Below are 19514 nucleotides of genomic sequence, written 5' to 3' on the forward strand. Positions count from 1 at the left end.
TCAGGATGAACACTCTATAAACCGGTTATCTGGACACAAAGGAGTGGTTGCTGGATTCTCATAAGGCTTTCTCTCTTCCCTCTTCTGAATTCCATTTTCTATTCGCCCAAGGAGATCCTTCGTTCTCCTTGCCAGGGTAACCCGAGGGCAAATGACCGAAACAGAAACTGGGAAACAACTACGGCTATTAAGAAGGAGAAAGTACAAAGGTTGGCAGAAAATAGGGAGAGAAGGGGAAAGAGCCAGAAAGTGTGTGTGTGTGAAAAAAGATATGAAAGGGGAAAGAAGGAAAAGGAATCAGAAAGCAGACATATTATTACATGTAGCACTGGCTGGGGGTGAAGATGGATCTTTTAAGGATACTAGTATGTGACGGGGCTGCTGTTTAGCAGCCACTATCACTGGTGCTAAGGCAATTTTGTCGTGTTTGTGTGTGCTTTTGGGCTTCCCACAGGGGTCTTGTCGGCCCCTGTGAGAACTGGATACTGGACTATATATGTTCATATACAGATTCTGATATGGTATTACATCAGCAGAACATACTTCTTCTGCTTCAATACAACTGAAGTCAACAACAGACCGCAAGGAGTAAAAACAGTAAAATTGTATTTTTTTTTTAAAAAAAACAAACAAACCACCAACCTGCATGTTGAAATGAAGGCCCAAGAAAAATTAAACAACCTGAGAAAATTAAAAAGTGTGAGATGTTTACTTGTTTATTTTTATTTCATAACATTTATTTTTGGTGTAATTGAAACAAAACAAACAAACAACAGCACTCAAAGTGGTTTTTCTCAAAGGAGGTGAGCCACCCCAGTGAGGAAACTCTGGAGGTGGGGTGCAACCACTGAAAAGGCCCTGTCCCTCCTCACCTTCCACCTCACCTCGGGCAGTGGAGGTTTCCAGAGATGGGCCTCAGAAGGTGATTACAGTACAGAGGAAACTTGGTATGAAATGCAGCAGGAGGCATTCTTTCAGCTTATCGAAGCAAATATATACAGTGATACCTCGGTTGTCGGACGTAATCCGTTCCGGAAGACTGTTTGACTTCTGAAGAGCAGTCGGCAAAGTCTATGGAGAAAACTGAAAAACATGCAGCGGAAGCCGTTCGACTTCTGAGGCGCATTCAAGAACGAAAGCAATTACAGTGGTACCTCGGGTTACAGATGCTTCAGGTTACAGACTCCACTAACCCAGAAATAGTACCTCAGGTTAAGAACTTTACCTCAGGATGAGAACAGAAATTGTGAAGTGGCAGCGGGAGGCCCCATTAGCTAAAGTGGTACCTCAGGTTAAGAACAGTTTCAGGTTAAGAACGGACCTCCAGAACGAATTAAGTTCTTAACCCCAGGTACCACTGTACTTCCCGGTTTTCGGCGTTCGAAAACAGAAATGTTCAGCTTCCAAGGCGCTCGAAAACCGAGGTAGCACTGTACATCCTTCTTCACACCTCCCCTCTTCTCCATCTCATCCTGTCCTTGCTCACTTTGCCTGAGGTGGAGAATTGTGTGGCTACCATGGGAGGGAGCTCATGCATCCACCTCCTTCCAGTCCCCTTGCTCTGTGCTTCCTTCTAATTCATCCTTTCCTGCCTTCCACTCTGGCACTCCAACTTGTTGGTCTTAGGCGCCAGTCCTTATTTGGAAGAGTACCATTTTGTATCTCCCTTTGGAAACAGCCTCTCGTTCCTTTTACTTTTCTTTTTATAGTTTTCATGTTTGAGCTAGAGTTGACTTAATTTGCCTACTGGTCTTATTTTATTGTATTTTTAGCTGCGGTCACAACGGCGTGAAGTGAGGCTTGCTAATGTGGTCTCTCATTTACATGCACTTGCCGTTCTTCAATGGTTGTCATCCCCGCTCCATCAAAAAGTTGTCTTTGCTCCATTTCCCTCCCCAACCCCATGGTGCCATCCTGACATTCAGGAATACAAAGCACGGTCACCTGCACAAGTTCCACGAATGCTCTGGGGCAGTGGCTACTCATTTCAAATGCAGCATGGCAGAGAACCTCCACAACAGCAAACCATGGTCTAATATACCTGAACAAGCGTTTCCACCCCCATCGTTCAGCCTGGACACTGAGGTCCAGTTCCGAGGGCCTTCTGGTGGTTCCCTCCCTGCGAGAAGTGAGGTTACAGGGAACCAGGCAGAGGGCCTTCTCAGTGGTGGCACCCGCCCTGTGGAACGCCCTCCCACCAGATGTCGAGGAGATAAACAACTATGTGACTTTTACAAGACATCCGAAGGCAGTCCTGTATCGGGTAGTTTTTAATGTCTAATGTTTTACCATTTTTTATGTGCTGTAAGTCCCAGAGTGGACAGGGTATCAATATTATTATTATTATTATTATTATTATTATTATTATTATTATTATTATTAAGTTGTGCCTCCTGCAAAAATGAATTTGGAAGAATTAGAGAGGTGATCCCGTTAATTTCACCTTTGTGGAAATTTCATAGTTGTAGGGAGGGTCTATGGGGTAAAGAAACGCAGTGGCCCCATTAGGGGAGGGTTAATGAACTAATTAGGGACGCGGGTGGTGCTGTGGGTTAAACCACAAAGCCTAGGACCGGTCAGCAGTTCGAATCCCCATGACGGGGTGAGCTCCCGTTCCTCGGTCCCTGCTCCTGCCAACTAGCAGTTCGAAAGCACGTCAAAGTGCAAGTAGATAAATAGGTACTGCTCCGGCGGGAAGGTAAACGGCATTACCATGCGCTGCTCTGGTTCGCCAGAAGCGGCTTAGTCATGCTGGCCACATGACCCAGAAGCTGTACACTGGCTCCCTCAGCCAATAAAGCAAGATGAGCGCCACAACCCCAGAGTCGGCCATGACTGGACCTAATGGTCAGGGGTCCCTTTACGTTTACCTTAATGAACTAATGCCAGTGAACTGGAAGAAGCAAAGATCATCAGTGTTGAAGCAATGATTCTTCAACATCAACTTGTTGGACTGGTCATGTTGTGCGGATGCCTATCGTCTTCTAAAGCAACTACTCTATTCCGAACTTAAAAATGGAAAGCGTAATGCCGGTGGTCAACAAAAGAGGGTTAAAAACTCTCTCAAGGCAAATTTTTAAAAATGTAGTATAAACACTGATAACTGGGAAACACTGGCCTGCGAGCGCTCCAGTTGGAGAACAGGCTTTACCAAAGGTGTCATGGGCTTTGAAGACACTCGAACTCAGGACGCAAGGGAGAAACGTGCTAAGAGGAAGGCACGCTTGGCAAATCCACCGTGATCAACTCCCGCCTGGAAACCAATGTCCCCACTGTGGAAGGACGTGTGGGTCCAGAATTGGCCTCCACAGTCACTTACGGACTCAGTATTAAAACTGCGTTCATGGAAGACAATCTTATTCGGCTTCGAGTGATCACCAAATGAGCCAAATGTGCAGGAGGGTGTGTCAAAAAAAACCCCAGTACAGCAGGGTTGGCATACCACATGGTGCATTACATGAAGTAATATGCATGACAAACCCAGAATCTAATATTACATAACTTCACCTCTGAAGAAACAAGGCTTCTCCTCGATTGTTCAACATGGGCAAGCTACTACCATTACCCAAAGCTTTATTTTTAGCCTCTGAGGAAGTGACGCTTCTTCACTTCTGCTTCCTGGTTCCTCTGGAGAAACCGGCGGACACCCACTCGGTAGAGAAAGCTGAGGAGCAGCCGTCCTCCAGGTTCCCCGCGGCTTCCTGCTGTCTCAACCCAGGCCTCTCCCTAACTTTGACAGGAAGAGCTATAATTAGGACAGTCAAGGGTGGTTTTCTTTTTAGGCAATCAAAATACAAGAGCCTCGTGCACAGGGCTGGTAATAATCCGTTGTACTGCTGCAAAGCGAGAAAACTTCCACATGAAATGGGGGGGAACTTGCTAGTCTGATTCTTGGTGCATTGCACTGATCTGGAAGGAGAGGGGAGGAAAGCCCAGAAAGATGAGGAAATTTGGATTTCGATCACTTCCTCCCCGCAACCCTGGCTCTCAAGTTAAGCCAGAGTATATTATCCCTGTTACAAGATCCATTCAGGAGTGGGGTTACTGGCCAAATTCTGGAGGCGGCGGGGGGGACCTTTGTTGTTGTTTAGTCGTTTAATCATGTCTGTCTCTTCGTGACCCCATGGACCAGAGCACGCCAGGCACTCCTGTCTTCCACTGCCTCCCACAGCTTGGTCAAACTCATGCTGGTAGCTTCGAGAACACTGTCCAACCATCTCGTCCTCTGTCATCTCCTTCTCCTTGTGCCCTCCATCTTTCCCAACATCAGGGTCTTTTCCAGGGAGTGTTCTCTTCTCATGAGGTGGCCAAAGTATTGGAGCCTCAGCTTCAGGATCTGTCCTTCCAGTGAGCACTCAGGGCTGATTTCCTTCAGAATGGATAGGTTTGATCTTCTTGCAGTCCATGGGACTCTCAAGAGTCTCCTCCAGCACCATAATTCAAAAGCATCAATTCTTCGGCGATCGGACTTCTTTATGGTCCAGCTCTCACTTCCATACATCACTACTGGGAAAACCATAGCTTTAACCACGTATATGGACCTTTGTTGGCAAGGTGATGTCTCTGCTTTTTAAGATGCTGTCTAGGTTTGTCATTGCTTTTCTCCCAAGAAGCAGGCGTCTTTTAATTTCATGACTCCTGTCACCATCTGCAGTGAGGTGGGGACCTATAACATACGCCGTCTTTTTTTGCCAGTGTAAGTTCTTCTGGTTGCCAGGTCATATGAAAGAGCTGAATGGAGCTGCAAACCAGAGTACAGTGGTACCTCAGGTTACAGACGTTTCGGGTTACAGACTCCGCTAACCCAAAAATAGTACCTCAGTTTAAGAACTTTACCTCAGGATGGGAACAGAAATCGTGCGGCGGTGGCGTGGCAGCAGTGGGAGGCCCCATTAGCTGAAGTGGTACCTCAGGTTAAGAACAGTTTCAGGTTAAGAATTAAGTTCTTAACCCGAGGTACCACTGTAAACCACCACTCCCTGTTCCTGTTCCTGTTCCTGCTCCTTCCCCTTCCCCAGAACACCCATTTTTCAGTGTGAGGCAGGGTTAAGAGACTGATGCCATGGGTGGTTGTGGCATTTACAATGGTGTAGCAGAGAGTTTTCCATACTGTGTGTCGCGACACATTAGTGTATCGGCTGCAGTGTGCAGGGGTGTCGTGTGAACGCTCCCCGCATGCCTCCTGGGGCGAGAAAGTGGTTAGTTTAACCTCCGGTTTGCTAGTAAAACTGAATTACTGTGTCGCAAAAAGACGCATGTCTAAAAAGCGTGTCAGCAGCATGAAAGGTTTGGAAAGCGGCATCAGAGATCTTCCAGATTCCAAGTCATTCATCCCAGGGGATCTTTAGTTTGGATTGTCCTCTGAATGGGGCTATGAAATAATAATAACAACAATAACAACAACAACAACAACAACAACAACAACAACAACAACAACAACAACAATAATAATAATAATAAATTTATATCCTACACTTTTCCCCAAAGGAGTCCAGTGATGTCAAATGCACAAATGATAAAACTTTCAAAATATCCAAACATGAGGAGCCATGCTATAAGTTAAACTCAAAATGAATGCAGTAACGATTCTAATTACTGGATGCGTTTAATGGCCTACAAGTCTTTGTCATTCAATGAACCTGTTCCCAGATTCATGTAACAATATGCGAGGAAGACTCGTATAGATTGGGGAGACGTGTTTTAACACCTCCCTGAGAAATTCGCCAGAGTCACGATGGAAAGTGTGAAACGTCGTTGCGCTTCTCAAACCGCCCTGTGAATTAACGCTGTCCACTCTGACTCACAAGGCCGGCTCTTTCATGAGGCAAAATGTGGCAACTGCCTCAGGAGGCAAGGGCAGGGAAGCAGCAAAGTCACACACACACAAACGCACACAAGAGCCCTGCAGCACAGGGCTTTCCAAAGTGCCCCATGCCTTTCTCAGTCAGTTCTCCCATCACTGCTTCCACTTTCTCTCAGTTGAGATCCAGTTTGCTAGGTTCACTGATTTCAGACCTCGATTAAGAGGGAGAAGGAAGCATAATGAAGGCACAGGTGATACCACACCCGGCAGTTTCGAATAAATGTTATATAGCACACCTACAAAATTGCAATTGGTGCTAGTACTGTAATAAATAGTAGTAGTAGTAGTAGTAGTAGTAGTAGTAGTAGTAGTAGTAGTAGTAATAATAATAATAATAATAATAATAATAATAATAATAATAAAATTATATGTCGCCCATCTGACTGGGTTTCTCCAGCCACCCTGGGCGGCTCCCAACAAAGATTAAAAATACAGTGGTACCTCAGGTTACATACGCTTCAGGTTACAGACTCCGCTAACCCAGAAATAGTGCTTCAGGTTAAGAACTTTGCTTCAGGATGAGAACAGAAATCGCGCGGCGGCAGCAGGAGGCCCCATTAGTTAAAGTGGTGCTTCAGGTTAAGGACAGTTTCAGGTTAAGAACGGACCTCCGGAACGAATTAAGTTCTTAACCCGAGGTACCACTGTACATTAAAATGTCCCACATTAAAAACTTCCCCGAACAGGTGCTGTATCTGCTCAGCTGCCCATGTTGATGGACCACAACTTGGATGCTCCTGGACCTCAGTGGGACTGTACTTGATGCTGGACTGCATCCTGACTTTGGATTTGGATTAACCCAGAACCTCGTTTCCTGTTCCACGGGGCGGGTGCCACTACCGAGAAGGCTCTCCTTACGGTTTCGGACTTTGCTTGGGCATGATACACTGACCAGGGGATCAGGACATACAGCCTCCTCTTGCTCACTAAATAAACCCTGTTGCCTCTTCAGCATCTGACACTGAAAAACTCCAGTCGTACCTTGGTTTTCGAACAGCTTAGTTCCCAAACAACTTGGAATTCGAACGTCGCAAACCCAGAAGTAGGTGTTCCGGTTTGTGAACTTTGCCTCAGAAGCCGAACACATTCTGTTCGAAAACCAAGGTACGACTGTATCATATTAAAAAAACCACACACCCACACAATTAAAAACAATTCCATATTTTAAAACAATTTCAAATCCAATTCAGATACAAACCAGCAAAGTTACCTTTTCCAACTTGCTCTGCAACTCAGTGGGGTGGCGTAAATGTTTTATTTTCCATAAATGCTGCTCTTAATAAAATGCACAATTTTGTATTTCAGATTTCTTCACTGGGTGGTGGAAATGAGAGGAATATCTAGAAATGGGGAAATCTAACAGGCAAAGGCCCTGATTATTTGTATGAATACATATTTGCATATATTATGTTCATTTGTAAAAGAGGATTCTTGCATTTAAATCTTGGTCGCTGCTGTCCCCTGGTGTACATATGTAAATATTTTTGGTTTTGAAGAAATCTCTACAGTATTTTAAATCTGGAGTCACTCCTGCCCCCTGGTGGAAATTGATGGTGTTTGCACCCCATGCTTTAAAAAATCTACTGCTCACATTTCAGGGAAACAGTGGCAAGCAGAATCAAGCTATATAGGTTCTGCTAGTGTAACCTTCCCTCAACCTGGCAAGGCCTAGTGGGAGGGCACCAGGTTGGCAAAGGCTGTGCTAGCGCATTAAACAGGATGTGCATGGTGTTAGGAACAGTTTCTCCTGCAGGAATGCATCCTGAGAGTCCAAAAATTCAGGAAAATTCAACACATTACTTAATACAGACCCTCCAAGTGTCCCTATTTTCCAGGGGTGTCCCAGATTTAGAGAAGCCATCCCAGTTTTTAATTTGATCCTAGAATGTCCCTCTTTTCCTTAGGATGCCCCTATGTTCATTGGAGAAATGTAGGAGGGTATGAAGTTCTTTGACCCCTGAGCTGTCTGACGGAAAACCTGTATAGGGATTTTTTTTTAATGTTTAATGTTTTATTATGTTTTTATATATGTTAGAAGCCACCCAGAGTGGCTGGGGCAACCCAGTCAGATCTGTGGGGTATAAATTGTAAAATTATTATGGAGCGGGGTGTCCCTATTTTCATCGGAGAAACACTCTGGGCGGCTTCCAACAAAATATTAAACTACTATAGTCTGTTAAACATTAAAAGCTTCCCTAAACAGGGCTGCCTTCAGATGTTTTCTAAAAGTCTGGTAGTTGTTTTTCTCTTTGACATCTGATGGTAGGCGTTCCACAGGGCGGGTGCCACTACTGAGAAGGCCCTCTGCCTGGTTCCCTGTAATTTGGCTTCTCGCAGCGAGGGAACCGCCAGAAGGCCCTCGGCGCTGGACCTCAGTGTCTGGGCTGAACGATGAGGGTGGAGACGCTCCTTCAGGTATAGTGGGCCAAGGCCATTTAGGGCTTTAAAGGTCAGAATAGAAAAGGTGCCAACTTTTTAACTGACCCCTTCCCCTATTAAGGCAGCCCATTCTGCAGGCATTTAGGGGAATGTGGGTAATACTTACCTCATGCCATGAAACAAAACTACAGATGTAGGCTATTGAAAACAGCCCAGCACTTATGCGACGACAGCCACACAGATGCTATTAGCCCAGAGATGGAAAGAAGATAGTCCCTAACAGAGAAGAATGGCAAATTAAATTGTTGGACTATGCTGAAATGGCAAAACTGACTGGAAAGCTCAGGAACCAAGAAGACCAAAACTTTAATAAGGAATGGAAAAAAATTGTAATTTACCTTGGAGACCACTGTAAGCAGATGGAAACATTAGCAGGATTGCAATAACACTTGTAAGCTAGCAAGTACTACAAAGACAATGGTGTTATATAAAATGTAAATTACTGGAAAAGATGCAGTAGAAAAGGTTTAATAATAGTACCCACAGAGGGCAGGTGGAAAGTCCAGAGATTTGGAGGAATCTGCAAATGTGTATGTGAATGGTTGCATTGTTATAATTTTATATTTGCAAAATCAAATAAAAACTATTTAAAAAGAGAGAGAGAACAGCCCGGGGCTATTTGTAACAGTCATTTGCATCAGAGTGGGCCAAAGATTGACCAGGAGCTACTGGTAGATGACTGGATGATATGCAGTACATGATGAATATTTCTGATTTCCAACAAAGGCGTGTTAAAGGGGAGCGTGTAAGAAATCATGTACTGTGTGGAAACGATAGGGAGTTTTTCTCCTTCTCCTATAATCCTAAAACTCATAGACTTCCAATGAAGCCGGAGTGTTGGAAGGACAACTGAAATTATTTCTTCACACAGCACATAAACTGTGGAATTTGTTCCCACAAGTTGTAATGATGCCCACCAAGTTGGAAGGCTTTTTTAAAAAAAAGGATTAAGACAAATTCATAGAGGATATGGCTGTGTTCTGCCTCCACTGTTGAAGACAACACTGTAAGCTCAGATAAGGAGAGATATGATTGGTAGATAGACAGATATAGGTAGCCCATCTAAGAAAAGGAAAACTCCTGCAGCGAAGCTAGTGCTCCACTTTCCTTGGGCCTCATCAGCAAGTGTCAGGAGCTGAAGTTAGGAGCAGGCCAGCAACAAAACACCTGGTGCCCAAGAAGTTAACTGTTTATTCAAAGAAACCAAAACAGCCCAGGCCTAGGGATCATAGCAGCTCTTCCCAGTAGGTCTTGCCCCAATGAGCAGTCCCCATCTTCCCACTGCTCTCGAAGACTCCTCCCCCTGGGGTCCTTCCCAAACATTCTGAGGCTCCTTCGTCTTGTCTCTCTTTGCTCCGTTCTCTTCATTGCTCTGCATGTTCTGGGAGACCAGGTAAGAGGGGAGCTGGTCGCAACAGCAGGAGGAGATGACTCCCAGGCTTCTTCAGCAGCCTGCCTCATCTCTGCCTTCTGTCCCCCTCCACTCCTGCCTCTGAATCTGGACTGCTCTCTGCCACCACCTCTTCCTGTTCACTAAAACCTGTTGCCTCTACTTCAGCTTCTGACACCTCCTCCTCCTGGTCTGCTCCCTCTTCTGCCTCTGACCATGCGTCGTCATCCCACCACCAATCCCCTGGCTCTGAGCCTTCTTTCCCTGGGGTTTTCCCAGCTGGTGCCTGTTAGAATTCCTGCTCCGTGATTGCAGTCATGGGATTTTTATCTATCACATGACAGTGTATGTTTTGACTCCAAAGAGTGGGAAGTGATGGAGACAGGATGTTTGTGTTGCTGTGTTCCATGAAGTGGGACTATTGTCCTTTGTTCTTTCTCTTAGCTGTTCGGAGCTAGAGAGAGAGGGAGCCATGTTGCAGTGCTCCGTGTGTGTTTATATGTAAACAAAGTAGATTAGCCAAAATACTGAGTTGCTGAGGTCTGTTACGCAACTGTGCAAACTCTGCGGATCCCTAAGTGTGCCGGTGTTGGTTGGCATCAGTCGCTGTGATGTTCAGGCAGAAGAAAGCTTATGAAGCTCCTGAACGATCGACCAGGAGGGAGAGAACATGCCAGTCGGGCATGTGTCTCTGCCAGGGTCCTACTCGAGTGTAGGCTGAACTCCTGACAGTGCCTCCCCCCCCCCCCGCATCCAGCCAGTGCATGACAGTGAGGCTGAGAAGGGGGTCGTCGTCTGGGTAGTCCAGGACCTCCTAACAAACTGCCCAGGCCCCAGGGACGCCACTTCGGTCCTTGCGACACAGCGGTTTGACTTCACCCCTGGAGGTGCACTCCATTGTCTCTCGAGGCAGACGGATGCCAACAACACTAACATTGCATATGTCTGGCCATGGAAACAAGCGGTGGCCTCTAGGGGGCTCCCTGGTCCAGGACATTGTGGAGTTGCCAAAGTTGCAGGTGGAAGATTGATGGCATGGGTAGGCAACCTAAGGCCCGGGGGCTGGATCCAGCCCAATCGCCTTCTCAATCCAGCCCGCAGTCTGGGAATCAGCATGTTTTTACATGAGTAGAATGTGTGCTTTTATTTAAAATGCATCTCTGGGTTATTTGTGGGGCATAGGAATTCGTTCATTTCTTTCCTTCAAAATATACTCTGGCCCCCCACAAGATCTGAGGGACAGTGGACCGGCCCCCTGCTGAAAAAGTTTGCTGACCCCTGACTAATGGGTTTCAGAGAGCACTGCTGTCTCCTCGGAGTTTGCCTCACTGCCCTGGTATGCAGACAGAGGTGCATCTGGTATCTTCATTATTCAATACAGCTTTGGGCAAATGCTGAGGACGTACCTCTTTAACCTGGCTTTTGACACTTGAGATATATACTTTGGTAAAGGTAAAGGGACCCCTGACCATTAGGTCCAGTCGTGACTGACTCTGGGGTTGCGGCGCTCATCTCGCTTTATTGACTGAGGGAGCCGGCGTACAGCTTCTGGGTCATGTGGCCAGCATGACTAAGCTGCTTCTGGAGAACCAGAGCAGTGCATGGAAATGCCATTTACCTTCCTGCTGGAGCGGTACCCATTTATCTACTTGCACTTTGACGTGCTTTCGAACTGCTAGGTTGCCAGGAGCAGGGACCAGGCAACGGGAGTTCACCCCGTTGCGGTGATTCAAACCGCCGACCTTCTGATCGGCAAGTCCTAGGCTCTGTGGTTTAACCCACAGCACCACCCGCGTCCCTTAAAGAGCTTTCCTATTGAATGTACATCCCACCTTTTTCTCCACGGAGTATATGGTTCACGTTGTAGTTAATCCCTACAATTTCTGGGTTTGTAAGTTGTTTTCAAACTGTTTTTAATGTTGTTGTGTCCCACCCTGTGACCGTAAGTGAAGGTTGGAAAAATTATTATTATTTACTCTTATTACCTCACTAGGCATATTTCCCCCCACCCGCTCAACAAACCAGCATAAGCAGCCATCCGTTGAATAAATAATGTTTACTATTTCAATTTCCATAATAAATACCAACATTCTCATCAATAAATAAGTAGGCGAGGTAGAAAAAAAACCTGTCATGGTATTGCAAATTCCCCTTGTCTTTAAAAAGTGCAGTAGAACTGATTAACAATAAATACAAATATATAATATTTCAAAACATCACTTTCAACTGTAGCCTGCTGAGCTGCAGCAGGAAAACACAAACATACGCAGCAAACTCCACAGCGGTAACAAATTCTAAATTTGCAGCTCCCCAATCACTCGCAAACTGCAGAGTGGGATGGCATTGAGATGAGGCATCGAAAGAAAATCTTCAGGCCTTCTGCGTCTTTTCCAGTGAATTGCATTTTTAAAAGTTTCGAAGCAGCCGAGTATGAAAACTCCAATTCTGCAACTTGAATAAATTACGCAATCGATGGTACCCAGTGGTCAGTGTTTGCGTTACAGTATACCAAACTCAAGACCTCTGAAAGGCCAATCCAGACACTTCACCATTTTCCATACATTTATTAGCAACTCTTAAGAAGTAGGGGGGAAATCACAAAGCCTAAAAAATTCCACCTGAGTTTGGATGAGGGATGGATATTGCACGATCCACAGCACTATTATGTGAAGATTTAGGTTTCCTAGAGAGGTAGTTCAATGCCCATTTCAGAATGGGAATTGTAGCGGACACAATTGGTAGAAAAAGGCAGGGATTTGATGACAAGAGGTGAAGATCTTCAAAAATAGTTAAAAGGCCTTTGGGAGAAGGGAAAAACCACAAAAGTGTGACTGAGAGAACAGAGAATAACCCTGTTCTCTTGTCCCAGTGTCTCCCGCCCTCAGATTTCCATCCCTGCATTATCCACCACTACTTTGAGGTAGAGCGTGTCGTCTTTGAGGTAACCAGGAACCTCAAGATGGCTGACGAAGAGGGGACTCCCGCTGGCCACGTTGAGCCTCTGCCGCGGCTGGTGGAAGGAGACGCTGTGGGGATCCGGGAGGAAGGTATCCATCACGGGGGACTTCCTCCGTGTGGGGTCCAAAAGAGAGAAGGTGACCTTCTGCTGGAAAGGCCAGGGCAGGACGTCGTCGTAGGGCCCCTTGGCCAAGGCGAGGAAAAGCGAGACATGGCCCCCCTGGCCAATGCCATCTCCGTCGGGGTAGAGCCGGACGCAGAGATGGTACCCGAACGGATGAGTGGCAAAGGCCGGGGAGTAAATGGAACGCTTCTTCCCGGCTTTGGCATCCTTCTGGAGTTTGGAGAAGTTCTCCACCTTCCACACCAAGGTCCCGTCGGTGCTGGCCAGCTCCGGCGACGCTGGTTCTCCAGACGCTTTCGGCACGGTGCACACTTCCTGAGAGGCCCTTAAGAGCTTCTCGTAGTGGGAGCAGCAGCGCTGGAGGGACTTCACCGCAGCCGCCTGGCTGTTCAGCTGTCGGCGCAGAGATACCACCGTCAGCTCCAAGGCCTCCACCCGCATCTGGACGGCTTCCACGTTCATGGAAGGACCACCCTAGGGAGAGAGAGAGGAGAGAGTTTACAGAGGTTCCCACCAGGGCATATTGCTCCATTTCTGGGCGCAGGCCCACAACGGGCCCTGAGCTTGGTTTATATACCCTCACAACACAGGTTCTCTTGAGGTGACTTACCATGACTGTGCTATTGACACTCCAGCAGGGTTCTATCTCTTCAACGTTTTGATCTCCAAGGGCCAGGGGAGCCTTCTTTGGGGTTCCGGGCTGGGCCACAGGTGGGCAAGCGTGCTCCTAAAGCAAAAGAACAAGGCCAGAAAAATGAGCAAAGATTGTTTGCTGCCGACTGCAGGATCCTAGATAACCTCATGTTCTGAAGCCTTCAAAGGGCATATCTATACGCTACAAAACATCCTGGCTTTGTATCACATTCTATTGTTGGGAACAGCATTCTTATGAGGGTGGTAAGACATGCCTTTTAGAAATTCCTAACTCTGCTTTATTATCATTGTCTTATGGATACAAATTATTGTTGTTGTTTTTCATTTCTTCAGTTTGCAGCCTATTGTTTTACTGGCGTGCCAATTGAACTGATCTTTGGTTTGGACTGTCCTCTGAATGGGGCTATGAAATAATAAAATAAAATAATAATAATAATAATAATAATAATAATAATAATAATAATAATAATAATAATAATAATAATAATAAAATTATATCCCACACTTTTCCCCAAAGGAGTCCAGGAATGTCAAACGCACAAGTGATAAAACTATCAAAATATCTAAACATCATGAGCCATGCTATAAGTGAACCCCAAAACGAATGCAGTAACGATTCTACAAATTATTGGTTTGTTTTTTTTCATTTATTGAGTTTGCAGCCTATTGTTTTACTGGAGTCCCAATTGAACTGATCATAATTATTCTTTTTTAAAAATAAGTAATTTTTAAAAAATTAATTTTCAATTACGAAAACCAATCAAAATTATTCTTATCACCTCCCTCTAAAAGCAAACTTAGGTGGCGAGTGCTGCCGACAGAAATGGACTCAGAATGGCCCCATTCTGTGGGAGAACCCTGAGGTTTTACAAAATAAATAAATATGGAAGTACTGAATGTGCTCAGTTGCCACAGAATTATTTGTTTCCTTGTTTTTATTAAATCTGTATACTGCCCTTAATCTGCAGCTCTCAGGGCCGTTCACAACATAATAGAACGGCAAGTTGCAAAAGAAAAAAATGGAACTCTGGAGCAACTGGCTGGCTAGAACCCTGAACAGGATCGCAGAAGGAAGAGTCAGATCAATAATATTAGCACAGCTCAACTATGGACTTCTTTCTCTTTTTCCTCCAGTCACAGTTTCTTCCAACTGTTTTGCATGTGTTTTGTCAAATGCCTGCAATTGCCACAAGAGGGCAGCCTAAGAGCTTTGTGCTCCCGTTTCATCCCTGGTCTTGTGCACTGCGTATTGTCAGGGAGAGGGGAGCGATTCTCTTCATTTAAAACCACTGTACCTGGTACGATTTCAGGGTCCCCGTCCAAGCGCAGTCAAAATTTGGGCAGGCAACTTGTGTGGCTAGAGCGTCGTTCTCTGCTGCTTTGTCAGTGTGGAACTGGAGAGAGAGAGAGAGAGAGAAAAGAAGGAGTCAATATGTTGGCCGCCGATTCTGACCCGTCACGGTTACCTCTACCAATACACTACAGTCATAAAAAAGGTAAAGGGACCCCTGACCATTAGGTCCAATCGTGGCTGACTCTGGGGTTGTGGTGCTCATCTCGCTTTATTGGCCGAGGGAGCCGGCGTACAGCTTCCGGGTCATGTGGCCAGCATGACTAAGCCGCTTCTGGCGAACCAGAGCAGCGCACGGAAATGCCGTTTACCTTCCCTGCCGGAGTAGACCTATTTATCTACTTGTACTTTGTACTTTGACGTGCTTTCGAACTGCTAGGTTGGCAGGAGCTGGGACCGAGCAACGAGAGCTCACCCTGTCGTGGGGATTCGAACCACCGACCTTCTGCTCGGTTAGTCCTAGGCTCTGTGGTTTAACCCACAGCACCACCCAAGTCATACCTCACTACAGTCATACCTTGGGTTAAATATGCTTCAGGTCGAGCGTTTTCAGGTTACGCTCCGCAGCGACCCGGAAGTAACAGAATGTGTTACTTCTGGGTTTCGCTGCTCGCGCATGCGCAGACGCTCAAAACGTCACATGCATGCGCAGAAGCGGCGAATCGCGGCCTGCGCAGACGAGAGTTACATTCGCTTCAGGATGCAAACGGGGCTCTGGAACGGATCCTGTTAACATCCAGAGGTACCACTGTCCACATTACCTCTAACCATCCTTTGCTGACCAGGTGCCAGACTGATGTTTCAAACTACAACTCCCATCAGCCCCTGCAGACCAAGTGGGCACCAAGTTGGCGAAGTCTGCCTTAAACACATCGCCCTCAAATTATGGCAAGGTGCATGGTCAGTGCTGAAAAGCAGGCACCACAAATAGTGATTCTCACCTCCCTCTCTAGGGCGACAGTTGTGAACTCTTTTGAACCCAGGATTCACCCTTAACTCCAAAGGGACGACAGGTGTTTTTTTCCTGTTTTTCTGTTTCTGTTTCTGTTTTGCTATCTATGTCTCTCTTGTACAATGTTCCTAGTATACAGGAGGGCGAGATTTCTGGCCTTCATAGTCATACAGAAAATGAGAAAATGCTGAAAGGAGTAAGTTGTCAAGCAGCAGCCAAGGGAGTGCAACAGATTCTTTAAATAAACCCTCTCAGCGTTTCTACTTATGGAGCTCTTCTGAATTTCATCACACACCTCTCTCTCATTTTCTCCCTTTCTATATCTTGAGTTCCTGTTTTTAAAAGAGGATGGCAACACAGGTGGGACCCATGCTAGGGGATGAGGTTGATCACAGGACAGCGCCAGGTAACATCCATACCTGAACCATGCCTTGGCTCTTAGAGGGAATTTAGTGAATTTAGTGAGAGGGAATTTAGTGACCATTCATTTATGGGTTTCTTGCTATTTGGGACTGAGACTGACTGGTCTTATTATCATTTTCTTCTTGTTAAATTTGTTCGTTGCTTTCCGCAAAAGAGAGTCCAAAAGTGATTGACTGGGATTTGCCAAGATGGCAACAACAACAACAACAACAACAACAACAACAACAACAACAACAACAACAACAACATATCGCTTTAAGAACCAAAAGCCCAGGAAAACCCAAACGACTCTGGTTCCAGAACATCATGTTACTACAACTCACCTGTTTGGGGCTCAGTCCCTTCTTACAAGTCCGGCAGGCCACCCTGTCTGTGTCCCTGTGGAAAGAAAGAGGACAGAAAATTGAGCAGGATGAACCTGAGAAACAGAAAGGGGGCGTAACCCACGATAAGGTTATGTCGTAATAAATTTTCTATTCTTTAAAGGCACCACAAGCCTCTTTTCCTGCAAGGCACTACTAACATGGGCTTCCCCCTCTGAAAACTACATTTTGAATCTCTTTCTCTCTCTTTCATACATACACACACGCCCTCCAAATTCTATTCATTAAATATACATGCCACCCTTCCTGCCAGGGAATAGGGTATAGGGCGGTATATAAATTCAATAATTAATAATAATTAATAAAACACATCTGCATGGAAAAAACCAACTGAAAATAAAAGAAACACGTATTTGATGCATTTGAAACTTAACTACGTCCATCTTCTCTTCCTTGTGTCCTCTGCTAACTTATTCTTCCTCCTTACATATGCGAAGCAGCCGTTCATCATCAAGATTAATGCCATCCATCATTAGTATTGTGGATACCGTGCATTATACTCATTTGTCACAATTATATACTGCACTTGTCCACGAAGCTCAGGGCAGCGTGCACAATGGTTCTCTATCTGGGCCCCTCTTTTATACCCGCAACAATTACGTGAGATAGTTACGGCTGAACTGAGTGGCTCAAGATCACCAAGTACGCTCAGGGCCGTCTTAAGCATATCCGGCGCCTTTGGGGAACAGTTTTCCAGGAGATGAAGTGGGGTGCATAAGGAGAGAGGGCTCAGAAGCTCTCGTGGATACTGAAGAGTGGAATCAGCTCCCCAAGACGCTTTAGCGCAGCTCAGATTTACAAAAGCTGCAAGCCATCACCTGCCACCAGCATAATTCAAGAGCCACAGGCCCCCTAGACTACCATGCGTCAACATCTTGCTTACGCACAAGCACAGCTGAATCAGAATATGACAACAACAACAACATTTGAGGTGCTCGAAGAATAAACACAGCTGTGCCAACTCGGCTTGGCATCCAGCCCCCCTCCCTGAGAAAACAGAAAAGCAAACTGAAATATTGCAAACTGGAGAGAAACCTGACTCTCACACACCCTGATCCTATTAAACTGAGTCTTCTTTTTAAATTACGTTTCTAGAACGCATCACAAATCTGCCGTTGCCCATTGAAACTGGCCCCCGACCAATTAACGGGTTGCAGCCTAAAAACACTAAGTCCAATAAAAGTGGACGCTCCCAGGAAATACAAAACACAAGCCAGGGTCAGGCCAAGGGTCCATTGCCTTTGATTTCCCAGAGCGGCCCACCAGACGCTTCAGAGACCCACACAAAAAGGGGCAGGAAGGCAGCAGCCCCCTCCCACTGGTGCTCCCCCACAGCTGGTATTGGGGCAGTTTCTATATGCCCATCATAACCAGAAGGTAGGCAAGAAGATAGGAGATTGATTTATCCAGCTAACCCTATAAGATGAAGGAAGCTGATCTGGCTTGCCAATTAAATGCCAATGACTGTAGTTATAGCTCAGTCAGTAGAGCGTGAGACTCTTAATCTCAGGGTCAAAGGTTTGAGCCCCACGTTGCGGAAAAGATCTCTGCCTTACTACAGGATGGACTAGATCAGGCTTCCTCAACCTCGGCCCTCCAGATGTTTTTAGCCTACAACTCCCATGATCCCTAGCTAGCAGGGATGATGGGAATTGTTGTCTCAAAACATCTGGAGGGCCAAGGTTGAGGAAGCCTGGACTAGATGATGCCCCTCAGGGTCCCTTCCAACTCCACGATTCTGTTATTCTAAGCCCTGCAAATCCTGGAAAGGTGACCCTAACATCTGAGAATCCTCCAGCTATGATTAAACATAAAGGTAAAGGGACCTCTGACCATTAGGTCCAGTCATGACCGACGCTGTGGCTGCGGTGCTCATCTCGCTTTATTGGCCGAGGGAGCCGGCGTACAGCTTCTGGGTCATGTGGCCAGCATGACTAAGCCGCTTCTGGCAAACCAGAGCAGCGCACGGAAACGCCGTTTACCTTCCCGCTGGAGCAGTACCTATTGATCTACTTGCACTCTGACATGCTTTTGAACTGCTAGGTTGGCAGGAGCAGGGACCAAGCAATGGGAGCTCACCCCGTCACGGGGTTTCTGATCGGCAAGTCCTCGGCTCTGTGGTTTAATCCACAGCACCACCCGTGTCCCACCAGCTAGGTTAGGGGACTCCAACTCCCATGAGCATGACAAATGATCACGGATGATGGGACCTGTAGTCTAGCAACATCATGGAGAGGGGGAATCGCGAATCAGGGGAATCGCCCTTAAACAGCCCGGCCCGGGAGCAGTTTCCCTCTTTTTTTCCTTTTTTTTTTTTTTTTTGCCACTGACCTGAACAGCCTCTTCACGCATCCCCTGCAGTAGCGGTGCCCACACTCGGCTTGCTGTGGGTTGCAGAGGAGGAACCCGCACGCCTGGCAGAGCAACCCGGCGTTGCCCAGCAGATCCACGGGCATCACGGAGCCCCGCTGCTTTCCCATCCTTGCCAAAGTGCCTTCGCTCTACCTTCAGTCCCGAGAGAGAAGAAATAAGATCCACACGAAAAGCGACCAGGAGAGGAAGGGAAAAAAATGAGTCTGGCAGGCAGCAGCCGGCGCGAGGCTTTTATGGGACGGGACGGGCGTGAGTCAGAGAAGGGCGCGCGAGGGAATCCCGCCGCTGAGTCATCAGAGATTCTCCCCGAACGTGCCAGCTGCGGGTCAACGGGGTGACGCAGTTTTGTGCGCGCGCGCGTGCGCGCGCGCCAACAGGATAGCCGGGCCCCGGCGGGCTCGGCGCGGGAAATGCCTCTGAGGAGAGTTGAGGCTGAGGGGAGGGAAAGCGCGGAAAGGGATTGCGAAAACGCAAGGGGCTGGGGAGAGAGGGAAAAGGCACACTGGGCCGGCGTGAGGAGAAATTGCGCAGGGGAAGACTGTTGTTGTTATTATTATAATTTGTTACGGGAAGGGACAGCGCTATGAAAAAAGAAAGGAAAACC

The 19514-nt window shown here is 46.6% G+C and overlaps 1 protein-coding gene across 1 annotated transcript; it reads right to left on the reverse strand.

The window, feature by feature from the left end:
- Positions 1-11733: 11733 nt before the first annotated feature.
- LOC308580967 (TNF receptor-associated factor 2-like) lies at positions 11734-19145 on the reverse strand. The gene is made up of 5 exons (XM_081183323.1): positions 18869-19145; positions 16478-16532; positions 14724-14822; positions 13385-13501; positions 11734-13248 (listed from the first exon to the last, which is right to left on the reverse strand). Exons 1-5 carry the CDS (start codon positions 19015-19017, stop codon positions 12574-12576), a joined length of 1095 nt encoding a protein of 364 aa, XP_081039449.1. The 5' UTR covers positions 19018-19145; the 3' UTR covers positions 11734-12573.
- Between the last annotated feature and the right edge of the window lie 369 nt (positions 19146-19514).

The sequence above is a fragment of the Podarcis bocagei genome (assembly GCF_964188305.1).
Source record: "Podarcis bocagei genome assembly, chromosome: 2".
Lineage (NCBI taxonomy): Eukaryota > Metazoa > Chordata > Lepidosauria > Squamata > Lacertidae > Podarcis > Podarcis bocagei.